This window comes from Babylonia areolata, chromosome 21 (genome assembly GCF_041734735.1).
Source record: "Babylonia areolata isolate BAREFJ2019XMU chromosome 21, ASM4173473v1, whole genome shotgun sequence".
Classification (NCBI taxonomy): domain Eukaryota; kingdom Metazoa; phylum Mollusca; class Gastropoda; order Neogastropoda; family Buccinidae; genus Babylonia; species Babylonia areolata.
Genome location: NC_134896.1, coordinates 147,501 through 161,854, shown reverse-complemented (window position 1 = coordinate 161,854; position 14,354 = coordinate 147,501). Strand labels below are relative to the sequence as shown.

Below are 14,354 nucleotides of genomic sequence, written 5' to 3'. Positions count from 1 at the left end.
TGTTGTCACTTGGGGATGGGTTTGATTCATAGAGTAGTGTTGTCACTTGGGGGTGGGTTTGATCCATAGTGTAGTGTTGTCACTTTGGGGTGGGTTTGATCCATAGAGTAGTGTTGTCACTTTGGGATGGGTTTGATCCATAGAGTAGTGTTGTCACTTGGGGATGGGTTTGATTCATAGAGTAGTGTTGTCACTTTGGGGTGGGTTTGATCCATAGAGTAGTGTTGTCACTTGGGGATGGGTTTGATTCATAGAGTAGTGTTGTCACTTTGGGGTGGGTTTGATCCATAGAGTAGTGTTGTCACTTTGGGATGGGTTTGATCCATAGAGTAGTGTTGTCAATTTGGGGTGGGTTTGATCCATAGAGTAGTGTTGTCACTTGTGGATGGGTTTGATTCATAGAGTAGTGTTGTCACTTGGGGATGGGTTTGATCCATAGAGTAGTGTTGTCACTTTGGGATGGGTTTGATCCATAGAGTAGTGTTGTCACTTTGGGATGGGTTTGATCCATAGAGTAGTGTTGTCACTTTGGGATGGGTTTGATCCATAGAGTAGTGTTGTCACTTTGGGATGGGTTTTATCCATAGAGTAGTGTTGTCACTTTGGGATGGGTTTGATCCATAGAGTAGTGTTGTCACTTTGGGATGGGTTTGATCCATAGAGTAGTGTTGTCACTTGGGGATGGGTTTGATCCATAGAGTAGTTTTGTCACTTTGGGATGGGTTTGATCCATAGAGTAGTGTTGTCACTTGGGGATGGGTTTGATCCATAGAGTAGTGTTGTCACTTGGGGATGGGTTTTATCCATAGAGTAGTGTTGTCACTTGGGGATGGGTTTGATCCATAGAGTAGTGTTGTCACTTGGGGATGGAGTTGATCTTAAAAAAATATAGAAAGTGCTGCAGAAAGTGCTTTGGGGGATCAGTGGAGAGGTTAGAATGGGGCGGAGCTACTTGAGGCGTCAGAGTGACTCTGGATGAGCCAAGACGGGGCGGGGCTACTGCTATGACTGGCAGAGGTTGGGCTGTGGGTGTGGCCTGTGTCCCCTGTGATTGACAGGAGTGGGTGTGACCTGTTGACAGGAGTGGGTGTGGCCTGTTGGGTGTGGTTTCTACGGGTATAGTTCTATGACAGTGTGTGTATGTGGTTTCTGTCTGTATAGCTCTATGACAGTGTGGTGGCCGACTTTGTGCAAGACGACCATTACCGATCCGTGTCCATTACCTCCCTCTCTGTGCAAATTTTCACAGTCCCCACTTTGGTAGGTGTTGTGGGAGGGGCCTGCCATGCCCCTTTCTACCTGTCGCTTCTGTCTCTCCTCCTCCTCCTCCCTCTGTCTGTCCCTGTCGTCTGTTGTCTGTCCTGTCTCTTTTTCTCTCTTTTCACCCCAAGTGTCTGTTTGTGAGGGGGGGGGGTGGGGGGGGGGATGCTGTCTATGTGTGTGCCCTTAATGCACTATGGCATGGCCTGACAGCTGTGTTCCTGTGTCATTATTCATCATCAGCTTGGAGCAAGTCGGTCACCACTCACACCACTGTTACCGTAAGGAATCTGTTCATCATCAGATGAGACAATAAGTGGAGGTCCCATGTGTAGCATACACTTAGTTCAGGTGAAAGATCCCATGGCAACAATGGGTTGTCCCTGGCAAAATTCCATGGAAGAATCCTGCGAGTGGGATACAGTGTGAGAAACAAAAGATGTTACAAATTTGGCCATTGTGAAGTCACAGGACCTTTGATGTCAAAGCACCAATGCCACACTAAGTTGGAGCCAACACAACGCCTACGAAGCCAGAGAATCTGAGTGCACAAGTTGGAACCTCCCTCTTCCTGGTATTTTCTCCCCCCACCACAAAACCTTCATTGGTGATTTGGATGCTAATTATTCAGATGAGACGATAAACCAAGATCTTGAGTGTAGCATGGACTTGACGCATTTAAAGAATCCATGGCAACAAATGGGTTATCCCTGGCAAAATTCTGTTGAAAAATCCACTTTGATAGGAAAACAAATACACTTACAGGCAGAAACAAAAGGGGTGGCACTGCATTGTATGCACAAATTTCACAGAGAAATGTGTTGTGGCAAAGTGCAATAAAATACAATACAGAACAAATGGGTGTGGGGGTGTGACCACAACAGTGTGGTGTCTGACTGCTATGCTCAGGGTCTGTGCTAGTGGTTATGTTAGCTGTGTACTGACCTCCTGACCCCCTGACCTCCCTGCTGTGTGTGACTTTCAACTCATCGACTCACCTCATACGGCACTGGGAGTCAGTTGTGTTTGTGCATGTGTGTGTGAGGGTCATACATGTGTCAGGGTAGTGTGTGTGTGTGTGTGTTGTGTGTGTGTGTGTGAGGGTAATAGGTGTGTCAGGGTAGTGTGTGTGTGTGTGTGTGTGTGTGAGGGTCATAGGTGTGTCAGGGTACTGTGTGTGTGTGTGTGTGAAGGTCATAGGTGTGTCAGGGTAGTGTGTGTGTGTGTGTGTGTGTGAGGGTCATAGGTGTGTCAGGGTACTGTGTGTGTGTGTGTGTGAGGGTAATAGGTGTGTCAGGGTAGTGTGTGTGTGTGTGTGTGTGTGAGGGTCATAGGTGTGTCAGGGTACTGTGTGTGTGTGTGTGTGAAGGTCATAGGTGTGTCAGGGTAGTGTGTGTGTGTGTGAGGGTCATAGGTGTGTCAGGGTAGTGTGTGTGTGTGTGTGTGAGGGTCATAGGTGTGTCAGGGTAGTGTGTGTGTGTGTGTGTGAGGGTCATAGGTGTGTCAGGGTAGTGTGTGTGTGTGTGTGTGTCATAGGTGTGTCAGGGTAGTGTGAGGTGTGAGGTTCATAGATGTGTCAGGGTAGTGTGTGTCTATGTGCGTCAGGGTCACAGGAGTCCCATAGTTGTGTGCGTGTGTTGGGGGGGGGGGTGCAGGTGGGGGTGGGGGGTCATAATTGTTTTGGGGTAGTAGATGTGTTTGTCAGGGTCATAGGTGTGCCAGGGTAGTGTGTGTGTGTGTGTGTGTGTGTGTGTGTGTGAGGGTAATGTATGTGTAAGTTAGTGTTCATCTTGGTCTTAGATGTGCTTGGGTAGTGTGTGTGTGTGTATCAGGGTGATACATGTGTCAGGGAAGTGGGTGCATGGACATCCGGGTAATGGGTATGATGGGTGGATGTGTTGAGTCAATGGGTATGGTGTGTCTGGGAAATGGGTATTGTGGGTAATGCATGGGAGTTATGGGTGTGAAATGTGGAATGTGTAAACACACTCCATTCAGTGTATGTTATTGTAGGGATCAGTACAGTGTGTAGGAGTCAGTGGGAACTGAGTCAGAGGGGGAGAAAAGTGGAAAGTTGTCCTGTTTATTTGATGTTGCTGCATTGGAAACACACCTGTGCTACACCACGTTTTCTTTTCTTTTGCATGGCCTGGGGTAACCTGTGCATGTCGGTTGGTTTACTGGAGTTGGATTGTGGGTTTTATCTGTCACTGGGTTTTACTAAGGTATCCATTAGTATATCTGTCAGTGGGTTTTCCTGGGGTGTCCATTAATATATTGTCAGTGGGTTTTCCTGGGGTGTCCATTAATATATTGTCAGTGGGTTTTCCTGGGGTGTCCATTAATATATTGTCAGTGGGTTTTCCTGGGGTGTCCATTAATATATTGTCAGTGGGTTTTCCTGGGGTGTCCATTAATATATTGTCAGTGGGTTTTCCTGGGGTGTCCATTAATATATTGTCAGTGGGTTTTCCTGGGGTGTCCATTAGTATATTGTCAGTGGGTTTGTCTGGGGTGTCCATTAATATATTGTCAGTGGGTTTTCCTGGGGTGTCCATTAATATATTGTCAGTGGGTTTTCCTGGGGTGTCCATTAGTATATTGTCAGTGGGTTTGTCTGGCTGCTGTGTGCAGGGATGGTAGAGCATTGCTGTGTGACCAGCAGGTGTGTTTGCTGTGTGTGTAGTGGTTATGATGTAGCACTGACACCATGTGTGTAGTGGTCATGACGTTACAATGACACCATGTGTGTAGTGGTCAAGACGTTACAATGACACCATGTGTGTAGTGGTCATGACGTTGCACTGATACCATGTGTGTAATGGTCATGTCACAATGACACCATATGTGTAGTGGTCATGTCACATTGACACCATGTGTGTAGTGGTCATGTCACATTGACACCATGTGTGTAGTGGTCATGTCACATTGACACCATGTGTGTAGTGGTCATGTCACATTGACACTATGTGTGTAGTGGTCATGTCATCACAATGACACCATTTGTGTAGTGGTCATGACGTTACAACAACACCATGTGTGTAGTGGTCATGTCGTCACACTGACACAATTTGTGTTGTGGTCATGACGTGACACTGACACCATTTTTGCAGTGGTCATGATGGCACACTGACACCATTTGTGCAGTGGTCATGACGGCACACTGACACCATTTGTGCAGTGGTCATGACGGCACACTGACACCATTTGTGTAGTGGTCATGACGTCACACTGACACCATATGTGTAGTGGTCATGGTGTCACACTGACACCATTTGTATAGTGGTCATGACGTGACACTGACACCATTTGTGCAGTGGTCATGATGGCACACTGACACCATTTGTGCAGTGGTCATGACGTCACGCTGACACCATTTGTGTAGTGGTCATGACATCACACTGACACCATATGTGTAGTGGTCATGGTGTCACACTGACACCATTTGTATAGTGGTCATGATGTCACACTGACACCATTTGTATAGTGGTCATGATGTTACAACGACACCATTTGTGTAGTGGTCATGACGTTACACTGACACAATTTGTGTAGTGGTCATGACGTTACAACGACACCATTTGTGTAGTGGTCATGACGTCACACTGACACCATTTGTGTAGTGGTCATGATGTCACACTGACACCTTGTGTGTAGTGGTCATGATGTCACACTGACACTATTTGTGTAGTGGTAATGATGTTACAACAACACCATTTGTGTAGTGGTCATGACATCACACTGACACCATTTGTGTAGTGGTCATGACTTTACAACGACACCATTTGTGTAGTGGTCATGATGTCACACTGACACCATTTGTGTAGTGGTCATGAGGTGACACTGACACCATTTGTGTTGTGGTCATGACGTCACACTGACACCATTTGTGTAGTGGTCATGACATCACACTGACACCATTTGTGTAGTGGTCATGACGTCACACTGACACCATTTGTGTAGTGGTCATGATGTCACACTGACACCATTTGTGTAGTGGTCATGATGTCACACTGACACCATTTGTGTAGTGGTCATGTCGTCACACGGACACCATTTGTGTAGTGGTCATGACGTCATGCTGACACCATTTGTGTAGTGGTCATGACGTCACACTGACACCATTTGTGTAGTGGTCATGACGTCACACTGACACCATTGCTGTATATGTAGTGGTTATGGCATCACAATAACACCAGTACTGTTTGTCCAGTCAGCATGACCTCACAATGATACCACTGCTGTGTTGTATTGCTGGTAGTGTGCGAGTGAAGAATGAAGAATGTAGAAGAAACGAAAAACTGATTCCTTTGTACAAAATACGCCAGTCAAGCCATGTAGTCCATGTACAAAGAAGGCCAAGTGTGAGAATTGTTTTGTCATTTTCTGCATTAGTGTTTAATGCCTTCAGCATGGTGTGTTAACCAACAGTCACTAAAAGACACTAACACACACGTACACATCACGCACACAACACACACACAACACACACACACAACACACACACACACACACACACACACAGACACACACACACACACACACAGTAACATACTCACAAACACACACACGTTTTATTTATTTATTTATTGTTTGAATGAGTGCACTGAGAACCAAATGACCTGATTGTGGTGATAGTGTCTAGGGAGAGGGAAGGAGTGAAAGAGTGCACTGAGAACCAAATGACCTGATTGTGGTGATAATGTCTAGGGAGTGAATGATTGCACTGAAAACCAAATGACCTGATTGTGGTGATAGTGTCTAGGGAGTGAATGATTGCACTGAGAACCAAATGACCTGATTGTGGTGATAATGTCTAGGGAGTGAATGATTGCACTGAAAACCAAATGACCTGATTGTGGTGATAGTGTCTAGGGAGTGAATGATTGCACTGAAAACCAAATGACCTGATTGTGGTGATAGTGTCTAGGGAGTGAATGATTGCACTGAAAACCAAATGACATGATTGTGGTGATAGTGTCCAGGGAGAGGGAAGGAGAGGAAGAGAGAATGAAGTTGGCAGATCAGTGGGCAGTGTTGACAGATGAGGGGATAGTGTTGACAGACCAGGTACCTGGTAGTACTGACAGAACAGGGGCATGGCAGTGTTGACAGACCAAGGGATGGTGTTGACAGACCAGGGGGTGTTGTTGACAGACCAGGGTGTTGTTGATAGGCCAGGGTGGTGTTGACAGACCAAGGGTGATGTTGACAGACAGGGAGTGGTGTTGATAGACCAGGGTGGTGTTGACATACCAAGGGTGTTGTTGACAGATAGGGAGTGTGTTGACAGAGCAAAGGATGATGTTGACAGACCAGGGGCTTGGTGGTACTGACAGAACAGGGGCATGGCAGTGTTGACAGACCAAGGGGTGGTGTTGACAGAACAAGGGGCGGTGGTGACAGACCAGGATGTGTTGTTGACAGGGAGTGGTGTTGACAGACTATGGGGTGGTGTTGACAGACCAGGGAGTAGTGTTGACAGACCAGGGGGTGGTGTTGACAGAACAAGGGGTGTTGTTGACAGACCAGGGGCATTGTGGTACTGACAGAACAGGGGGTGGTGTTGACAGACCAAGTGGTGGTGTTGACAGACCAGGATGTGTTGTTGACAGATAGGGAGTGGTGTTGACAGACTATGGGGTGGTGTTGACAGAACAGGGAGTGGTGTTGACAGACCAAGGGGTGGTGTTGACAGACCAGGTGCATAGTGGTACTGACAGACAAGGGCAGGGCAGTGTTGACAGACCAAGGGGTGGTGTTGACAGACCAGGGGGTGGTGTTGACAGAACAAGGGGTGTTGTTGACAGACCAGGGGCATTGTGGTACTGACAGAACAGGGGGTGGTGTTGACAGACCAAGGGGTGGTATTGACAGACCAGGGGGTGATGTTGACAGACCAGTGGCAGAGTGGTGTTAACATACCAGGGGGCAGTGACTGAGAGATGGTGTTGACAGACTTGGGGGCAGTGTTGACAGACCAGGGGGTGATGTTGACAGACCAGGGGCAGAGTGGTGTTAACATACCAGGGGGCAGTGACTGAGAGATGGTGTTGACAGACTTGGGGGCAGTGTTGACAGACCAGGGGTGTTGTTGACAGACTAAGGGTTGATGTTGACAGATTGGGAGTGGGGGTGTTGAAAGACCAATGGGAATGGTGTTGACAGACCAGGGGCATGGTGGTACTGACAGACCAGGGGCAGGGCAGTGTTGACAGACCAAGGGATGGTGTTGATAGACCAGGGGGTGATATTGACAGACCACTGGGCAGTGTTGACAGACCAGGGATGATGTTAATAAACCAAGGGGCAGTGTTGACAGACTGAAATGGTGTTGACAGACTTGGGGGCAGTGTTGACATACCAGGGGGTGTTGACAGACTAAGGGGTGATGTTGACAGACCAGGGGGGTTGAAAGACCAGGGGTAGGGTGGTGTTGACAAACCAATGGGCATGGTGTTGACAGACCAGGGTTAGTGTTGACAGACCAGGGGCAGAGTGATGTTGACTCCAGTGGGCAGCACAGTGTTGACAGACCAGTGGACAGGGCAGTGTTGACAGACCAGGGGTGAGGTTGACAGACAAGGGGTAGTGTTGACAGACCAGGGGTGAGGTTGACAGACAAGGGGTAGTGTTGACAGACCAGGGGCAGTGTTGACTGACCAGTGTTGATGTTTTCAGGCGCGCATGTTGATCGCAGAGCACGACCTGATCTCTGTGATCCTGAAGCCCTTCATCAAGACCTGCCAGAGGAAACAGAACGGTGAGTGGTCAACAAGCTGGGGGCTGGCGGGGCTCACATACTTTGTTCGAAGTACTGTTTCACATTTGTCCGTTAAAATCTAGAAATGACCCAGGTTTGTAAAAGTTTTAATTTTGGATCCTCTGAAAAACAGTCCATGATATCTGTCTGATTAATAAAGCACAAAGGTGTAATGTTCTGCCAGGTTTTAGATTTGAAAGTGAGATTAGAAAATCATGATCCCGAAAGGAATGAATCAAAGTTCTCTTATGTGCATCAGGAGATGATTCATTTTAAGGGCATAAGACTTGTTTTTTGTTTTTTTTTACTCACCAGCAAAGTGTGGGTTTCAGTGAAAGACAGTGCCTGTTTCCTACCTGTGGGTGTATGATAATGATGATGATGAACATGTTATTGGTCATAGTGTTGTGTGGGGGGGTGGAAAGTGGTGGGGTGATGTCAGTGTGGACGACTCCGAGCAAACCTTTCAGGATTTTCTGTTACAGACAAGGGCAAGCTTTCTTTTGACCGCAACGACCGCAGTGCCAACTTCAAACGGGCATCATACATGTTGTATGACTTAAAGTGAGTGCTGTGGTTGTGTAGACCAGTTAGTATTAACTTAGTGCGGTGTGTGTAGATAGGATGTGGACATTGAGTTAAAGTACGCTCTGTTTTGTGTAGATAAGATGTGTTAACATTGGGTTACAGGTGGGCTGAGTTACAGTAGGTGCAGTGTTGTCCTGATGAGTTAACACTGAGTTCAAGTGCAGTGTTGTCTAGATGTGTCAAACAATGACTTGCCATGTAAAATAGAGTTATAGTCAGTGCAAGCTTGTCTAGATGTGTCAAACAATGACTTGCCATGTAAAATAGAGTTATAGTCAGTGCAAGCTTGTCTAGATCTCTTAACAATGACTCGCAGTGCAGTGTTCTCCAGATGTGTTAACATTAAGTTACACTCAGCGCAGTGTTGTCTAGATTACTTAACATTGAGTTGTAGTGCATGCAGTGTTGTCTAGACATGTTAACATTGAGCTAAAGGCAGTCGAGTTACAGAGAGTGCAGTGTTGACTAGACATGTTAATATTGAGTTAAAGCCAGTGCATTGTTGTCTGGACATTTTAACATTGAGTTGCAGTGCGTACAGTGTTGTCTAGATGTGTTAACATTGAGTTGCAGTGAGGGCAGTGTTGTTTAGACATGTTAACATTGAGTTGCAGTGAGTGCAGTGTTTATATGTATTAACATTGAGTTGCTGTAAGTGCAGTGTTGTCTAGAAGTGTTAACATTAAGTTGCAGTTAGTGCAAATGTTTGATTGTGATTTTAGTTTGAACATAGGAGAGGAGATGCTTGATGCAGTTGTTTCAAGATGTGTGTGTATGGATGTGTGTGTGTGCGTGTGTATGACAGGTACGCCTTGCTGTGCAAGCCCAGTGACAGCTCAGAGTGGACGGACGAGTTACGCAGCAGTTTCCTCAAAGGGTTCCACACCATGCTCACCCTACTTCGTATGATGCAGGTCATGCCTCACCCAACCCTTCCACCTGACCCTCCACACACACGCACACATGCATGCACAGGGTACCACTCAGCACACATGGTTCCGCATATGCACACACAATTCTACACACACACACACACACACACACACACACACACACACACAGGTTTCACAAAGTGTGTGTGTCTCTCTTTGTGTGTGCATGTGTCCATGGCATATGTTGATGGTGATGTTCAGTGTGTGTGTACTGATGATCAGTGTGTGTACTGACGACCAGTGTGTGTGTACTGATGATCAGTGTGTGTACTGACGACCAGTGTGTGTGTACTGATGACCAGTGTGTGTGTACTGATGATCAGTGTGTGTACTGACGACCAGTGTGTGTGTACTGATGATCAGTGTGTGTACTGACAACCAGTGTGTGTGTACTGACAACCAGTGTGTGTACTGACGACCAGTGTGTGTGTACTGATGACCAGTGTGTGTACTGACGACCAGTGTGTGTACTGACGACCAGTGTGTGTGTACTGATGATCAGTGTTTGTACTGACGACCAGTGTGTGTACTGATGACCAGTGTGTGTACTGACGACCAGTGTGTGTGTACTGATGACCAGTGTGTGTACTGATGACCAGTGTGTGTGTACTGACGACCAGTGTGTGTGTACTGACGACCAGTGTGTGTGTACTGATGATCAGTGTTTGTACTGACGACCAGTGTGTGTACTGCCGATTAGTGTTTGTACTGATGATCAGTGTTTGTACTGACGACCAGTGTGTGTACTGATGACCAGTGTGTGTACTGATGACCAGTGTGTGTGTACTGATGACCAGTGTGTGTACTGATGACCAGTGTGTGTGTACTGACGACCAGTGTGTGTGTACTGATGATCAGTGTTTGTACTGACGACCAGTGTGTGTACTGCCGATCAGTGTTTGTACTGATGATCAGTGTTTGTACTGACGACCAGTGTGTGGGGACTGACATTCATTGTGTGTACTGACGACCAGTGTGTGTGTACTGATGATCAGTGTGTGTGTACTGACGACCAGTGTGTTTGTACTGATGATCAGTGTTTGTACTGACGACCAGTGTGTTTGTACTGATGATCAGTGTTTGTACTGATGACCAGTGTGTGAGGACTGACGACCAGTGTGTGTGTACTGATGATCAGTGTTTGTACTGACGACCAGTGTGTGTGTACTGATGATCAGTGTTTGTACTGATGACCAGTGTGTGTGTACTGATTATCAGTGTTTGTACTGACAACCAGTGTGTGTGTACTGACGACCAGTGTGTGTGTACTGATGATCAGTGTTTGTACTGACGACCAGTGTGTGTGTACTGCAGATCAGTGTGTGTACTGATGACCAGTGTGTGTGTACTGATGATCAGTGTTTGTACTGACGACCAGTGAGTGTACTGATGATCAGTGTTTGTACTGATGACCAGTGTGTGTGTACTGATGATCAGTGTTTGTACTGATGACCAGTGTGTGTGTACTGATGATCAGTGTTTGTACTGACGACCAGTGTGTGTGTACTGACGACTAGTGTGTGTGTACTGATGATCAGTGTTTATACTGATGACCAGTGTGTGTGTACTGATGATCAGTGTTTGTACTGACGACCAGTGTGTGTGTACTGATGATCAGTGTTTGTACTGATGACCAGTGTGTGTGTACTGATGATCAGTGTTTGTACTGACGACCAGTGAGTGTGTACTGATGATCAGTGTTTGTACTGATGACCAGTGTGTGTGTACTGATTATCAGTGTTTGTACGATGACCAGTGTGTGTGTACTGATGATCAGTGTTTGTACTGATGACCAGTGTGTGTGTACTGATGATCAGTGTGTGTACTGACGACCAGTGTGTGTGTACTGACGACCAGTGTGTGTGTACTGATGATCAGTGTTTGTACTGACGACCAGTGAGTGTGTACTGATGATCAGTGTTTGTACTGATGACCAGTGTGTGTGTACTGACGACGAGTGTGTGTGTACTGATGATCAGTGTTTGTACTGATGACCAGTGTGTGTGTACTGATGATCAGTGTTTGTACTGACGACCAGTGTGTGTACTGCCGATCAGTGTTTGTACTGACGACCAGTGTGTGTTTACTGATGATCAGTGTTTGTACTGACGACCAGTGTGTGTGTACTGACAGTGAGTGTGTGTGTACTGACAGTGTGTGGACTGACAATGAATGCGTGTGTACTGACAATGAGTGTGTGTGTACTGACAATGAATGCGTGTGTGCTGACAATGAGTGTGTGTGTACTGACAATGAATGCGTGTGTGCTGACAATGAGTGTGTGTGTACTGACAATGAATGTGTGTGTACTGACAATGAGTGTGTGTGTACTGACATTGAATGCGTGTGTGCTGACAATGAGTGTGTGTGTACTGACAATGAATGCGTGTGTGCTGACAATGAGTGTGTGTGTGCTGGCAGGGGATGGACCTGGTGTGCCGCCAGACCCTGCAGCACCTGGAGTTTGAGCCGGAGTGGGAGGGGGCCTTCAACCTGCAGCTGAAGCTGGAGGACAGCCTGGTGCTGCTCGCTGATTGGTGCGCCTCCGATGTGAGTCACACACTCCCACCCCCACCCCATCCCCCTGCCTGCCCACCCCCCAGCCTCTCCCTCATCTCTCCACAACCGCAACCTCATTTCCACACCGCATCACTCCAATGGTTAAGTGTTGGACTTTCAATTTTTAATATTAGTCCTGGATTATAACCACTGCGGCTTAAGGTGCCTGGTGGGTAAAGGATGGAGATTTTTTCTAATCTCCCAGGTCATCAGATGTGCAGACCTGCTGGTGCCTGAACCCCCTTTGTGTGTATACGCACGCAGAAGATCAAATGCACGCATCATAGATCATGAAATCTGTGTCAGCGTTTGGTGGGCTATGTAAATTGAGTATTCCCAGCATGCATTCCCGCCAAAAACTACATGGCTGCCAACATGGCAGGGTTAAAACAGTGGTGCATGTAGAAGCCAATGGTATATGAGGGAAGATTGGAGTGGAGCCCACAAATGCAGAAGTTCAGTGCATGAGTGCAGAAGTGATACACACACACACATACTCATAAAAGTTTTACTTGTTTTTTTGTTTTTCAATAGTTTTTTTAGGAGGTTGTTTTTTGTTGAATGATGCTTTTAAATGTTTTTTGTTTATGATGATGACAGTGCTGGTTACAGTAGTGATGATGACAGTGCTGATCACAGTAGTGATGATGACAGTGCTGATCACAGTAGTGATGATGACAGTGCTGGTTACAGTAGTGATGATGACAGTGCTGATCACAGTAGTGATGATGACAGTGCTGGTTACAGTAGTGATGATGACAGTGCTGATCACAGTAGTGATGATGACAGTGTTGATGAAAGTAGTGATGATGACAGTGCTGATCACAGTAGTGATGATGACAGTGCTGATCACAGTAGTGATGATGACAGTGTTGATGAAAGTAGTGATGATGACAGTGCTGATCACAGTAGTGATGATGACAGTGCTGGTTACAGTAGTGATGATGACAGTGCTGATCACAGTAGTGATGATGACAGTGTTGATGAAAGTAGTGATGATGACAGTGCTGATCACAGTAGTGATGATGACAGTGCTGATCACAGTAGTGATGATGACAGTGTTGATGAAAGTAGTGATGATGACAGTGTTGATCACAGTAGTGATGATGACAGTGCTGATCACAGTAGTGATGATGACAGTGTTGGTTACAGTAGTGATGATGACAGTGTTGATGAAAGTAGTGATGATGACAGTGCTGGTTACAGTAGTGATGATGACAGTGCTGATCACAGTAGTGATGATGACAGTGTTGATCACAGTAGTGATGATGACAGTGCTGGTTACAGTAGTGATGATGAGAGTGCTGATGAAAGTAGTGATGATGACAGTGTTGATGAAAGTAGTGATGATGACAGTGCTGGTTACAGTAGTGATGATGACAGTGTTGATGAAAGTAGTGATGATGACAGTGCTGGTTACAGTAGTGATGATGACAGTGCTGGTTACAGTAGTGATGATGACAGTGCTGATCACAGTAGTGATGATGACAGTGCTGGTTACAGTAGTGATGATGACAGTGCTGATCACAGTAGTGATGATGACAGTGTTGATGAAAGTAGTGATGATGACAGTGCTGGTTACAGTAGTGATGATGACAGTGTTGATGAAAGTAGTGATGATGATAGTGCTGGTTACAGTAGTGATGATGACAGTGGTGGTTACAGTAGTGATGATGACAGTGCTGGTTACAGTAGTGATGATGACAGTGTTGATGAAAGTAGTGATGATGACAGTGCTGATCACAGTAGTGATGATGACAGTGCTGGTTACAGTAGTGATGATGACAGTGTTGATCACAGTAGTGATGATGACAGTGCTGGTTACAGTAGTGATGATGACAGTGCTGATCACAGTAGTGATGATGACAGTGCTGGTTACAGTAGTGATGATGACAGTGCTGATCACAGTAGTGATGATGACAGTGCTGGTTACAGTAGTGATGATGACAGTGCTGGTTACAGTAGTGATGATGACAGTGCTGATCACAGTAGTGATGATGACAGTGCTGGTTACAGTAGTAATGATGACAGTGCTGATCACAGTAGTGATGATGACAGTGCTGATGACAGTGCTGGTTACAGTAGTGATGATGACAGTGCTGATCACAGTAGTGATGATGACAGTGCTGATCACAGTAGTGATGATGACAGTGCTGATGAAAGTAGTGATGATGACAGTGTTGATGAAAGTAGTGATGATGACAGTGCTGGTTACAGTAGTGATGATGACAGTGCTGGTTACAGTAGTGATG

The 14,354-nt window shown here is 46.2% G+C and overlaps 1 protein-coding gene across 6 annotated transcripts in view; it reads left to right on the top strand.

Moving 5' to 3' along the window:
* LOC143296708 (E3 ubiquitin-protein ligase UBR2-like) overlaps window positions 1-14,354 on the top strand; it is a 185,529-nt gene that overhangs the window by 55,636 nt on the left and 115,539 nt on the right. For 4 of the 6 annotated variants that reach the window (XR_013057156.1, XM_076608759.1, XM_076608757.1 and 1 more), the window contains 5 exons: window positions 1,162-1,260; window positions 7,942-8,023; window positions 8,509-8,587; window positions 9,417-9,525; window positions 11,965-12,093. Coding sequence is in view for 5 of the 6 variants with exons in the window: in XM_076608759.1 (XP_076464874.1) it covers window positions 1,162-1,260; window positions 7,942-8,023; window positions 8,509-8,587; window positions 9,417-9,525; window positions 11,965-12,093 (498 nt within the window). In the remaining variant the exon portion in view is untranslated. The remainder of the gene's footprint in view (window positions 1-1,161; window positions 1,261-7,941; window positions 8,024-8,508; window positions 8,588-9,416; window positions 9,526-11,964; window positions 12,094-14,354) is intronic. The other 2 variants (XM_076608760.1, XM_076608758.1) reach the window with 1 other exon arrangement.